The following is a 13,716-nucleotide window of genomic DNA, read 5'->3' as shown; positions in this document are numbered from 1 at the left end:
GTCTTTTTTTAAAGTGGTTGTTGACTTCAGTAAAACCAATGGGAAATTTCAGAAATGTGCCCAAGCAGTCCTGGCAGGCGCTGAGCCCCTGACGCAGCTGGTTAGCTGACTCGGCTGGAGGGGGGGCGGGGTGGGGAGGGGCTGGTGCAGCCCTGGGGGGTGGGTACGGGGACCTGCAGGGACAGCAGGGGGCCTGTGTCGAGGTCCAGAGTGTGTACCTGGAGCGGGTGCATTTTCCTGTAACTGCCAGGGTCCTGATTCCGCAGGTTAGGTGAGTCAGTGATAGGACTCGTGTTCATGTCCATACGTGATTAAAAAGTAGTTTATGTGAATCAATTTATAGCAATTATTTATTTATTTGACAGAGAGCTCACAACCAGGCAGAGAGAGAGGGAAGCAGACTCCCCACGGAGCAGGGAGCCTGATGTGGGGTTTGATCCCAGGACCCTGAGATCATGACCTGAGCCAAAGGCAGAGGCTTAACCCACTGAGCCCCCCAGATGCCCCTGTAGTGATTATTTTTGAAGCTCCCACTAAGTGGGCCTCCTGTAAAAGCGAAGGCAGCTGCTGGGCCGTGATGGGTGCTCTGTCCAGCCTCGCCAGCTTCTGGGGTTCAGCTCCAGCGTCTTTCTGCCCCTGTGTTCCAGGACCTCTGTCCTTCCTAGGGCCAGCCCCTCGCTGTGCCTGTGTCCCGTCCCCTCCATGGCAGTGGCTGTCAGTTTCTGGATCTGTTTCAGAGTGAAAGTCAGCCAGAGTTGCCAGAAGGTTGGCAGGAAGAGAACTGGATGACCCTGAAGCTTTAGGTTTGAGCAGCTGACCTTGAGATGGAGCGCCCTGGGCGGGCGGGGGAGGTGGAGATCCCCGACAGGGGCTAGGCTCTGTGGTGGCAGCCTCCACCTGCCAGTCTCCAGGGGGCAGAGGGGTGGAGCAGCTCAGGGGAGGGGCTGGTGTCAGGGTGTGGGCCTGCCGGCCTGAGGTCACCTCCCTGGTGAAATGGGGAGGGAGTGCCTCTTCCAGTGTTTGGAGAAATGGGGAACCAGCAGAGGGGATGGAGGTGGGGCAGGTGTGGAGAGAGGCAGAGGACTTGGCGGGGGTGATCCCGAGGTCCCAGTGCTGGCTGGTCCCACTGCCCCTGCCCAGGGCAAGCATGTGTGTTTCTCCTGAAAATGTCCTCGGACCATGGACTCCCTGGCTCACTGTCCTCCCCTGACGTCGTGCTGCTGGGGACCAGGTCTGGCGTCCTCGGCGCTGCTCTCCGCTCCCTGCCCTGGCTCCTGTCCGTCCCTTAGCACCCGGCCCTGCCTCGGCCCCCACTCTCACGTCACCGTCACCTACCAAGAAAGCAGAAATCTTTTCACTGTGTTTTCTCCACTGGTCCTTGCTGCTTTTATTGGTGGTCCGGTCTGTTGTGACTCAGAAGCCCGGGCGATTTCAAAATAGGATCGTCTCTGACAGGGTCCATTCATTCTGGAGCTGTTGGCTGCTTTGTCCCTGAGGCAAGGGTGGGACCCTCTGGCCCTGGTCCTCCCTGCCCACTGGGCTACCCTGATGCTCTCATCGGGCTTTGAGCCAGGAGCTTGAAAACAAGGGGCAGCGTACATGGTAGCTACTGTTGTTGGAAGTAAGCTCTGAGGAGAAGGGACACGGAGGAGGCCCAGAGCCACAGTGAAGTGACTCAGCGCTCTGAGAAGAGTGTGGAGGACGGACGGTGGGGGGCGGGAGGGCAGGCAGAGGGTGCTCTGGGGGTCCCTGGCAAGGTTGCCTGTCCCTCAGGCAGTACCACGGAGAGTTGGACCAGAGCCTGGACTGTGCAGGGAGGGGGTGTGCTGCCGGCCCCGGGTCTCAGCCCTGGCTGTCGTGGGTTTCCTTCAGCAGCCTCCTCGGAGAGACTGGGCTTGTCTGAACCCTTCCACAGGTGCGGGTGGCTCAAATAGCTCGGCCAGCGTGTGTGGGGGAGGTCTCAGGCTGGAGAGTTAAAGGTCTGCGGGCCTCTCCAGCGGAGATCTGTGTAGGCTGTTGCCCAATCCACTTGAGTACAGAGTGTCCCCACTTTTGGGGGACAGCAGTTGACATCGTGCAGAGCGAGTGTGAGGGACACCACAGGGCTGACCATTCCAGCCATTTAGAAAACGACTGTCCCCAGCTGTGCACAGACAGCCTGTCTATTCATGCGGGAGGTGGTGTAGACACCGACCCCGGCTGCGCTCGTGGCCGGCGTGTTCATGCGGGAGGTGGTGTAGACACCGACCCCGGCTGCGCTCGTGGCCGGCGTGTTCATGCGGGAGGTGGTGTAGACACCGACCCCGGCTGCGCTCGTGGTTGGTTTCTGCCGCTTGTGACCTTGAGCACGTGGTGTACTCGCTCTGTGCTTCTGTTTCCTCATTCGTAATGCTCGACTTGATGGAGTTGGGATGCTTCACGGGCACGGCTTGGGTGGCCGTGATGCTGCCTGGTCCAGGGTCGGGTGAAGGCCCAGCGCCGCTGTTCCTGACCGTGGCACGGTGGCCAGAGACCCGGCCTTCTCGTCCGTCAAGACCGCAGTGTCGGCCTCGCTCTCCTCTCCAGCTGGATGTCAGGGGAGAGATGCGCTCGACTCCTTCCCAGCACTGATGTCGGCTGTGCTGCCCGCTGTCCCACGGGGTGACCAGCTGCCGGGTGGTCCTGGGGGCCGCACGCGTTGCCGGTGGTGGGACCAGGTGCCCTGCCTCCAGCCTCACTGTGTCTCGGTTGCTTTTTGCCTCCATTACCCCCTCTGGGCTCCCACACCCACTTCTGGTTCTCCTGTGTCGGGAGGAGGTGGTGGTGGGGAAGCTGCTCCGGGGTGTGCCTTGCCCAGGCCCTCCCAGCTAGGGTGAGCAGCCCGTTTGCCTCTGCCAGGGGAGAAGGCGTGGGAGTGTGCAGTCCTGGGGTCGTTCTATGTCATTAGTCACCCATCGGGATCAGTGGCAGCGCTGTCCTCTGTTAGTGTTTTGAACGGACGCATCACGCTCACGCGGTCCTCTCTTCCCTTGGCTCAGATAACATCCCCGAGGACCTCAGGGACCCCTTTTACATTGACCAGTATGAGCAGGAGCACATCAAACCGCCCGTCATCAAGCTCCTGCTGTCCAGTGAGCTGTACTGCCGTGTTTGCAGCCTCATCCTCAAGGGGGACCAGGTGGCCGCCCTACAGGGACACCTGTCTGTCATCCAAGCCCTGTCCCGGAAAGGGATTTACGTGATGGAGAGCGACGACACCCCCGTGACGGACCCCGACCTCAGCCACGCGCCCATAAAGATGGTGAGTTTCCCGCGCGTTTGTGGGGGCGGGGGCTGTCGCCGCGGGGACTGCTTTTAGGGCTTCTAGGGCCACGGCCACCAGCATGGCGCCCTGGCCTGTCCTGCTGCCGGCTGTCCCCCCCGTGGCCCAGCTGCGCGTGGCGGGCTCGGCCCAGAACTCGAGGCACAGGCAGCTCGAGCACGAGAGTCCCGCAGGCCGGCGAGGCTCGCGCGTGCGCGGTGTTGGCGAGGCCCTGAGCTGCGCCTCTCGGGGGCCCGTCGCTGCAGACAGTGCGGAAGGAGCCGCTTCCTCTCCGCGCTGCTCGGCGTCGGGAGAGCTCTGTGCACGCCGAGCGTGGGCTGAGGCCTGTTAATAAAAACAGCTGGAGGCAGAGGTTCTGCAGGTGCTGTGCTCAACCGTCCCTGAGCCTGTCCTGCTGGGTGGTTTCGTGCGTATCGCCTGTGTGTGTCGCGACACAGAAGGAAACGTGCCTGTCTCTCCCGGTCCCCATTTTCCTCTGGGGCCCGCACCGCTGGTGGGACTGCGCCGGCGGTTTCCCGTTTCCCTGTTGCTGCTTGGGCGGGTCACTGGCGTTTTGCACTCGTGGGCTTTGTGATGATGTGTTGTGCGAGTCAAGAGGCTGTTCCTCAGTTCTGGGAAGAAAGGGTGCAAAGGTGTGCTGTGCCGTGAGCCTTCAGGGCTCCTGACTGGCACCCGGGGACCCGTTCGTCGTCCTGTGGCCCCGGACACACCTCTTCCCCTTGGACCTTTTGTCTCAGCCCTGAAACAGGGTCCCCCCCCCCCCGCAAGGGGCTCTCCAGGTTGCCATGGAGATGGGAAAGGCAGGGGGCCCTCCACACCACAGAGTGCCGAGTTGGCCGGAGCCTGGGGACGGATAATGTGCAGATAACGACCTTGTCAGAACGGAGCTGGGTTGGAATCTGCGAGCAGAGTCTGTGTTGAACCTGACTGTTGCTTCTGCTTCCAGAGTGCCCACATGGCGATGGTGGACGCCCTCATGATGGCCTACACCGTGGAGATGATCAGCATCGAGAAGGTGGTGGCCAGCGTCAAGCGCTTCTCGACATTCAGCGCCTCGAAGGAGCTTCCGTACGACCTCGAGGATGCCATGGTGTTCTGGGTGAACAAGGTGAGTGCCGGGGGCCGCGGCCAGAGCGGGAGCGAGGGGCTGCGGCCGTCTCCTCGAGCCGTGTGAAGGGCTGGGGTGCCCCTTGGGCGGCAGGTGCTGTCTCCACAGAGGACGGGAGGCACCTCCTCGCGTGTCCCACTGAGAACCAGCCCCTAGCGGGGCCCGTGGGGGCAGGAAGCGAGCGCGCTGTGTGCGCCGTGTGCCTGCGGCCGTGCGGACCGAGAGGGCTCCGCGCCTGGCCGTGGAAAGGAGGGGTATGAGGAGCAGCACACCTCCTGGCCTGTTCATCTCCCTGCCTCTGGGAGGCCTCCCGTTCAAGGAGGCCTCGATTTTACAAGGTGCTTTGGCAGTTAAGAGAAAAGTGGTATTTTCCCGAGTGCCCTTTCCCCCTCTTGAGTTCAGGAGCCGCCAGTGTAATCTGCAGAGTGTGGAAGTAGTTTTAGTGGCCTGTGTTATTGATAGGGTTACCTCACCAAAGCTTTTTGGTTAATAAGCATCCTTATTTGCACATGTGCACTGGGGGACGCTTGGGTTATAAAGCAGAGGGAACAGAAGACAGAGCTGTGCCTTGTCACGCTGTTTGAGCATGACATTGTGACATTGTGAATGACGGCCTTATACAGTCGTGTGTACATTCTTTACAGTGTAAGGCTTTAATAAGAGGCGAGGTAAGGATCCGTGGCCATGGAATGAGTCAAGCATGGTGAAGCCAGGCCCTGGTGTGTGGGTTGGCTCCTTTGAAAGGACCTTCCTTTGTTGTCCTGAGAAGCACGGCCTTATGTCAAGTGCCTGTTGTAAATTCTAAGATGCCAATTGTGTACTTGGTTTCCCACCCAGGTGTAGGCCAGGGGGATCAGATGGAGGACCAGACGACCTAGAGCTCTTCCCAGTGAGGTAGAGGGCTTCTCCAGGGTTCACTGGAACCTCTGGTTCCTGGTGTGGACTTGGAAGCCGGCCATGGCCTAGCAGGTCGCCTCTTCCTTGTCGCCGCATGTCTTACTTGTCGTTTGTGTAATCCCACACGTGTCGGAAGCACCCACAAGAACTTGGTTAAAAAATGATGTTTAGGGGGTTGCCTGGGTGGCTCAGTGGGTTAAAGCCTCTGCCTTCAGCTCAGGTCATGATCTCAGCGTCCTGGGATCGAGCCCTGTGTTGGGCTCTCTGCTGTGGGGAGCCTGCTTCCCTCTCTCCCTGCCTGCCTCTCTGCCAGCTTGTGATGTCTCTGTCAAATGGATAAGATTTAAAATAAACAAAAAGATGTTTGGGGCTGCTGTGTGTTTCCATAGGAAACGGATTCTTTACTTTTTTTTGTTTTGAGAGCGAGAGGTAGGGAGGGAGCGAGACACTGTCAAGCAGGCTTCACGCGGAGTGTGGTGTCCGTTGTGCTCCGTCTCACCGTCCTGAGATCACGAGCTAAGGTGAAACCTAGAGTCCACCGCTTTGCCCGTGCTCGCCGGGGGTGTTTCTGTAAATCCAGCGTGGGCTCCTGTGGTCAGGCGTTGGGTGTGTGTGTTCTTCCCGGTGACCTACAAAGCTACGTTTGTTTCAGGAGGTCAGCATAGCGGTTGGACAGCTCTCTCCCAGCCGTGGTCACTGCACACAGAGCCGCTGTCCGTCGCCGCACGGCCTCCGCACGGTGTCTTGACCTTGGGCTCTATGTTCCTCCTTTCCTCACCACTGAAGTTCAAGTTCTAGCCTTTCTCCCCCTCTAACAACTTTCATTGAGTTTTCCGTTGATAAACGAAGTGACATGGTCAGTATAGAGAATTTAGAAGACACGATGAGTAAACAAAATCAAATACGTATTTGCTGTAACTTTACCAGTGGGAAATGTAGTGTTTAATATAGACTCTCATCATCTTTGTTCATTTGGCTGTAATATGTAGGCTTAAAGGCCCAACTGGGTGCTTCCAGCTGCTGGGCCCCCAGCTGAGGCTCGCTCTGGGCGGGGTGGGGAGGGGTGTCTGGGCCGGCCTGCCGCCCGCCTGCTGTAGTCTCCGGGTGTGGGCTACGTAGGTGGCCGTGCGCGTTTGCTTCTGCTCGCGACTGGTGGCCGGTGGTCGCCACCTAGCTGAGGTTCGTCTTTAAAGGCTTTACAGTGGTTTCTGCAGGTTCTGAGTGTGGTGGTCGGACCGGTGTTTCATACTGTTAGTCCATGAAGGCGTCTTACTCCGTGACTTCCCATGGATCGGAGATGGCCGGAAAAGAACTTGGCCATTTTTAAGGGTGAAACATAGTGTCATCTTTTACTTTTATGTTTTCATTCACTGGGCAAATCAAAGTTTAAAAAATAGGGTATAAGTTTGGCTATTTCCTTTTTTTTTCCCCCTGGTAAATTGTTTATCATCTTTGGTCATATTTCTTTGGGGGTGGGGTGTATTCCTTTTCTCCCCTACGTGATCATGTTTCACGTATTTTAGGGGTTGCCCTCCGTGTTGCAGTATTTTTGTACATGGTTCTCCAGGTTCTTGTTGCGTCTGGTTGCCTGTGGGCCGTGGCTTCGAGGCGGAAGGTGGTTGTTTTGTGGTTCGGCAGCGTCACTTTCATCCGTTCACGGCTGTTTCCTGGCACTAACCTCTGTTTTAAAGAAATGCCCTGCTTCTGGCGTATCTGCTTCTGGTAGGCATTCGCTCATGGCACCTTCCCCTTAGGTCCCTGGCGGCCTGCTGGGGTTGGATCTGCAGTCAGAGGTGACATAACTGTGACTAGGAACGACATTGTCACATCTCGCGACCCCTTTCTTGAGCGCCGCACTTTGGTTTTCCTGGAGTTAATACTTGCTCCTGTTTTTTTGTGACTTTTCTTTGTCCTTGCCCAGTAGTCACATTTTTATTCAGTGTTCTCCATGTTTCGCTAGTTCCTTAGCATTTCCATGTGAACACAAGCTTTTTACGTCAATCGATTTTCCCTCCTGTGTGTTCTTCGACGCTGGCCGAGTGCTGAGCCCTGGCCAGGGCCACTGCGCTCACAGCTTCGCCGCGGTTTCGCTCCAGCGCGGACTCGCAGTGTCAGATGGGGGCTGTGCTCCCTCAGCTGCTTGCGAGGCTCCTCTGGGATGTGCACTCCGATGCAGGGCAAGATGCGCCCCACGCTCTCTGCACTCAGGGTTTTCCTGGAACTGTGACGAGCCGTGAGGTCCCCAAAGCCTTTCCCACATGGACTCCGTGGCTGTGGGTCCTCGGGCGCCTGGTGGCTTGGAAGGGGGCCCAGAGACCTTCCCACCTTCATTCTGCGGTGGGTTTTCTTCCCACTGAAAACCGCTGCATGTTTAACAAGGTTCAGGTGCTCGGGCGTTCCCGTAGGAGCTTTCTCTCCGGCATCAGTCTTCATGCCTGAGGACATCTGGGTCTTTTTCGAAGCTGTGGTTGTCGACAGTGTGTTCCCTAGATTCCTGCTGGGTGAGTATGCTTGGGTACAGATTTTGGCTTTTCTCACTGCCGTGTTGGCCTGTTGTCACTTGGGAAGGTGTTTCTGTGGGTTCACTTCCGTTCTGTGTCTGGGTGCTGCCACCCCTTTCAGCCACTGTGAAGTCACACGCCTGTCGGCGACCTCTGGGTTTTTCCTCTGCGGCATCACTTCTAGGGACTGTGCTGCCCAGCCTGAGTGGTTCGGTGGTTGCCACCTAGGCTCTTGCCTACCTGCCGGCTGGCCCTTGCCGCACCACCCTCTGGAGAGCCCTTGGCGTCCGGGTGGGGCCCACCCCCTGGCCTCCCTCTCAGCTGGTGCTGCTGTGCCAGGAGCGTGTCCGGACATGGCCGTGTGCTCAAAAAGGTTGCAGCTTTGCCCGCATTCCCCAGCTTCTGAGCAGGCCCCTTTCCCTCCCGCTGGGTCATCGGGCACTCTGGAGGGGCCTGGGGAGTCGTCCTCCCTAGGGCTGGGACTCACCACTGAGTTGTTCTCCAGAGTCCCTGCTCTCTGTGTGTCACTGAGCTGTCCTGTGTCCTGGAGTTCTGGAGTTGTACCAGGACCATCTTGCTGTGGCTTTTTTCATTTTTCTTGATGGCTGGCCAGTTGCTTAGTCTTTGACAAACCAGCTTCACTGCTGTATGTTTGCGTTTTGACAAGTGGCTGTGTGTTTAACACTCACAGTCAAGGTGACATCTCCGTCACGTCACTGAGTCCCTTTGTCCCCTGTACAGTAGTGCTGTAGCCTAGATCACTGCTGGTCTGCTTTCTTCCCTGCGAGTTAGTTTTAGCTCTTTCAGGTTTTGATAGAAATAGAGCCGTGTATGTGCTCATTTTGTGGCTCGCTTCTTCCGCGGAATGAAATGGTTCTGAAATCGATTCTCGCTAGTGTGTCTGCCAGCGCTTTTCTTTTCGAACTCGGGAAGGTTCCATTTTATGAGCAGAGCGTGGCTTCCTGGTCCCCTGCTGATGGGCACCGCGCTTGTTCCCAGGGTCCGTCTCTTGTGACTGACGCTGCCAGGGACACTGTGCACAGGTCCACAGGCGGGGTGTGTTTTCGTCTCGTTGAGTAGCGTACAGAGGAGTAGGGTTGCCGGGTCAGCGATACGGACGTATGACCGACCGTTGGAAGAGATTGCCGGAGTGTCTTCGCAAGTGACGAATCTCCCATTAATGAGGGAGCTCCGGTGCCCCCGACCGTTGCCAGCATTTGGCCTCGTCGGGCTGTCCAGGTGCCCTTGGAGCGGACGTGTGCAGCCGGCTTCCCACGGCTTTCCTCCGCTCCTTCCCGAGGACTGGAGACGCTTGTAGGTAGTCTGTGGTTAGCTGCGTGTTCAACTATGCTGCCCGGCTTCGGGTTTTGTATTTCATTCTGTGTCAGTTTGGGTGACTTGTGTCTTCCAAGGAATGTCAATTTTACTTAAATGATTGAATTAAATTATTATCCCTTCACTGTGTGCATGTCTGTAGCGGCGTCTCCTCTTGTTGCAGTCAATTGAGTTTCTTTCCTCCGTTTGGTCTGGTTTGTCATCTTCTGTGATCTTCTAAAAACATGCTTTAGATTTTTACTGATTTCTTTTATTTGCTATTTAACTTCTCTTCCTTTTTATTTTGAATTCGCTTTGCTCTCCTCTCTGGTTGAAGGCAGAAAGTGAGCACGGACAGCCCTGTCTTTGCGCCAGCCTGTAGCTCTCCAGCAGGAGCGCCCTGTTTGCGTGCCGGGGCGCTTGTCCTTCTTGGGGCGCCGCCCGCAGCTCCCCCTGCGGCATCCTGCTCCCCCCGTGGCTTACCTGGAGTGTGGGCTGAGTCTGCGCGTGGCTGGGCGGCTGCTGGGTGGCTGCTGGGCCCCTGCAGTGCTCCGGTTTCATGCTTTCTCGTGCTCAGACAGAAGAGTCCGATGTCAGCCCCGACTCTGTTGGGGTCTGACGGTCCGCGGCGCGGCCTTCTTGAGCGCTCAGCGGGTGCGGGCACAGGGCGCGTGCTGTGCCAGCACTGTGGGGTGCTCTGCCATGGGCGCCCCGGCTGTGAGCGCCCTGTCCCGCCACTGTGACAGGCCTTGTGGTCTCGGTGCCCGTTGTGGGTTCCGCTCCGCTGTGTTGGTCCTTGCCGTCTGCTGTTACACGTACGGTCTCTAAGATTTCTGTATCTCCTGGATGGATTAACCCTTTTGTCATCAGGGAGTGTCTGTCTCTCTCCCAGGTGCCCGTCCTTGTCCCCAGGGCCGCTTCCACTCCTGAAGCACAGCCGCCCAGCTTCCTAACCACTGGCGCGCCTGTGCTGCGCCTTTCTCTTCCTCCTCTGTGCGTCTTCACACTCTCTTGGCTGTCTTCCCTTTTTTATTTATTTTTTTTTAAAGTTCTCGTTTTCAGTAATCCCTACCAGCATGGGGCTCGAACACACAAGCCCCAAGATCAAGAGTCCAGGCTCCACACTGAGCCAAGCAGGCACCCCTCTCTCGTCTTTAACCTCGTCGCTGAAGTGTTCCGAGCGGTTACGTGTCATGTGGTTCCTGAGACCTGTGGGCTTGAGATCTGCTTTCCATTTTTTCTTTTCCTTTCCTCAGTTTTTCCTTTTCTTTCTTCTTTTACGGCTTATGTTGGACTTACTCTTTCTCGGTACTCCGCTTTATCCAGTAGTTTTTGGGGGCTGGTTTAGGGTTTACAGTATGCATCTTTACTTCTGCACAGTTGACTTCAGATAAAGCGATACCATTTCACAAATGATGTCAGAAGCGTCTTTTCCCTTCCCGACCTCTGTGGTGCTGTTGGCATTCACTTCCCTGTAATCTCAGACATACTACTTTGCTTTCAACAGTTAGCCTTTTAAAAAAATCATCATTATTGTTATTATTATTATTTTAAAGATCTTATTTATTTATTGGACAGAGTGAGAGATCATAAGTAAGCAGAGAGGCAGGCAGAGAGAGAGGGAGAAGCAGTCTCCCTGCCGAGCAGAGAGCCCGATGTGGGGCTTGATCTCAGGACCCTGAGATCAACGGTGACTCCCCCCACCCCCATTTCTGTCAAGTAAATAAATAAAATCTTTAAAAAAAATTCAGTTTGGTGTTTTTTCATCCGGTGATAGTTTTGACCATATCCCTTGAAACATTAATGAGTATTTTTCTCCATGATTTTATTTATTTTTTTAAACATTTATTCATTTTGAGAGCGTACATGCGTATGCAAGGGTTGGGGAGGGGAGAGAGAATCCTCAAGCAGACTGCCTGCCGAGCCCAGAGCCCGGCTTCGGGGCTCGATCCCAGGGCCCCAGGACCATGAGCTCAGCCGAACATGGGAGTCAGACACTCAGCCGACGGAGCCACCCAGGCGCCCCCTGCGTATTATCTTATGCTTGCAGTTTCGATTTTATCTTCGGGTTAATCATTCAAGAGAGAATACTTTAATTTCTGATCATTTGTATTAGTTGTTTAAGGGGTGTACAGTTAAATCTTATGGTTAAAGCTGATTTGGTGTCACGTGTGACCAGGCAGGAAGCACGTGGGACACCCGCTGGGCTCTGCCACGGGCCCTCCCGGCCACACGGTCTCACAGTGGCTTGTGCTGGTGGTGACAGTCTGCGTTGTCTGTGCGCCCCAGGCGTTCACCGAGGTGGCCCGTTGACCCTGTCGTGAGGCGACCAGCATCACATGGGTGGGCAGGGGCATGGAGTGTTTCGGGGAGCATCGGGCCAGCTTTGGTCTCCCTGTGGAGCGGCCGTGCTGTGGGGTCCCTGGACTCTCCTGTATCCGCGCGGTGGGCCTCAGGGATCCTGCGCCCGCGGGAACGTGGACAAGCCGGGGTGGGGGTGCAGCTGGGGGGTGCAGAGGTTCGGGTGTGCAGATACCAAAGCCATCGCCCTTTTAATGCATTTTTCTTTTGCTTCAGGTAAACCTTAAAATGAGGGAGATAACAGAGAAAGAAGTGAAGTTAAAACAGCAGTTGTTGGAAAGCCCAGCTCACCAAAAGGTAAAGGGCCAATTCACCTCCTCCTGAACACATCCAGCTGGTGTCCTCCGGGTTTAAAGAATTGTCAGTGCTCACCACTTGCTCACTCTTTACTTGCACGCCCCCGCCCCACCCCTGCGGGGAGTGAGGCCCCAGGTCTCCCGGCGGACCAGCTCTGAGCCTCGGCAGTGGGCATGGCAGCGCACTGGGGTTTCTCCCTGCCCAGGTGGGAGGGTGAGGGGTCATGGAGGTCACGTGGGAGGGAGAGGGAGATGTTGGGAGGGATTGGAAACTCAAGAATGGGGATGTAGAGGGCTACCTGGGAATTAGCCTCTAGATGCCACCAGTTGAGGAGAAAATCGCCTGCTGTCAGGGGTGCCCTGGAGAATCCCTTCTGTGGCCCACGAGGTCGAGCGTGGCCAGTGGTGTGTCTAGAGCCTGAAGCCCAGGCAGATAATGTTATGTGTCCCACGAAACGACACGGATGCTGCGTTATCCGTTCTGCTCATTTCTGTCCTTTCCTTCCCCTGCGGTAGTACTTTTTTGCTAAGCAGGCATGTGACTGAACCCACATCCCTGACACGCATGTACCATGTGGCCCGGTCACGTCTGTGGTCTCGGCGTCCCTTCGCCTCCTCCACGCGCTCCCAGACTCCGGGAATGCCGTGGGCACCACGCTCTGGGCCACACTTTCCGAGCCTCATTGGTCTTCAGATGGGCACAGACGACGCCCTGAGCGCCTCTCCGAGTGGCCGTTGGCATCTGTCGGTGGTGGTGCCTGGCCCGCGCCAAGTTTCCGGGGTGTCCTTTGCTCCCGCAGAGGCTAGTGTTGGTGGAGGGGCCTGTGACTTTCCACCTCAGTCGTGTGGTGAGCGAGGGCGTCCAGGTCACGTGCACCGGACAGCCCTTCCCTCTCAGAGGACGTCCCGGCTCGTGAATGTTGCGTGACGGTGTGTCTGATGCGGTTCCGCCGGGCCTGTCTGCTGACACTCTCTCCTGCTTCCTCCCCTGCTTCCCGAGCAGTCCCCCTCCAAGTGGTACTGGAAGTTAGTGCCCGTAAGTGGACGCCGTGCGCCCAGCCGCACCAGACAGCCTTCATGTCGCGGTCACTTGCTTCCATTAAACAGCTGCTCACACGCACACCCGGTCCTTTGGTTGAAAGGTCCTCCCTGGGATGGGCGCTGCTTTTCTCCAGGGCGAGCCGTAACCCGGTTCTGGGCTCAGTAGGCTTTTTGTAGCCCACACCCAGCTTGGTTTTGCCCGATTTCTTAGGTAATTTTATAGGCAGAGTCTGGCGTTTCTTCCTATGGACACTTAGTTTACTACTTTATGTGATGAACATAAACATAGACGAGAGGACCCGTCTCTAGTCTGACAGATACAGGAAGGAACGGTCGGATTTCCAGGTTACTCTTGACATTTTGTCAAGATGGTACATTCCCTGACGGGGAGATTTACTGTGACATCTTCTAGTGAGTGTGACCCGGGTCATGGGGTGGCTGCAGGAGGCGTGCCTCATGGAAGGCCACTCGCGTGGCAGAGGGGGACGTCCCTCTCTAGAGACGTCTCGTGGGGTGTGCGGGGCACCCCTGCTCCCTTCCCACCCCTGCACTCTGGGGTGGGGAGCGGGACGGCCAGGCAGGGGTCTGAATTAGGTCAGCAGATTCGGGATTTCTGGAATCCAGTTTAACAGTAAGTGTGAATTTTCCCAGAAGAAGAAAGTTAAAAAGTGGGGATTTGGGTCTACAGTTTTAGCTGTGCTCCCCTTGGTGATGTGTTCAGGAAGCAGAACCCGTTTGTTACCCCATTCCTGTGGGAAAACACGGGGCCCTTCCAGTGGTGCGTTTTAGGCTGGAGCTGCGGCGACAGAGCTTTCCGCAGACTCTTGTTGCCCGTGCCTTCAGTTTAATTGTTCAGACCAGCCAGTCCTTAGTGTTTTATCATGAGGGAGACACCAT

The 13,716-nt window shown here is 56.6% G+C and overlaps 1 protein-coding gene across 3 annotated transcripts in view; it reads left to right on the top strand.

The window, feature by feature from the left end:
- The window catches only part of CAMSAP1 (calmodulin regulated spectrin associated protein 1), a 57,301-nt gene that overhangs the window by 16,855 nt on the left and 26,730 nt on the right, over window positions 1-13,716 (top strand). The window contains exons 3-6 of one of the 3 annotated variants that reach the window (XM_044264541.1): window positions 3,018-3,280; window positions 4,248-4,409; window positions 11,699-11,779; window positions 12,782-12,814. In XM_044264541.1, coding sequence (XP_044120476.1) covers window positions 3,018-3,280; window positions 4,248-4,409; window positions 11,699-11,779; window positions 12,782-12,814 — 539 coding nt within the window. The remainder of the gene's footprint in view (window positions 1-3,017; window positions 3,281-4,247; window positions 4,410-11,698; window positions 11,780-12,781; window positions 12,815-13,716) is intronic. The other 2 variants (XM_044264543.1, XM_044264542.1) reach the window with 2 other exon arrangements.

The sequence above is a fragment of the Neovison vison genome, chromosome 9 (genome assembly GCF_020171115.1).
Source record: "Neovison vison isolate M4711 chromosome 9, ASM_NN_V1, whole genome shotgun sequence".
Lineage (NCBI taxonomy): Eukaryota > Metazoa > Chordata > Mammalia > Carnivora > Mustelidae > Neogale > Neogale vison.
Note: the sequence above shows the minus strand (reverse complement) of the source record. Positions and strands in the feature narration are given on the sequence as shown.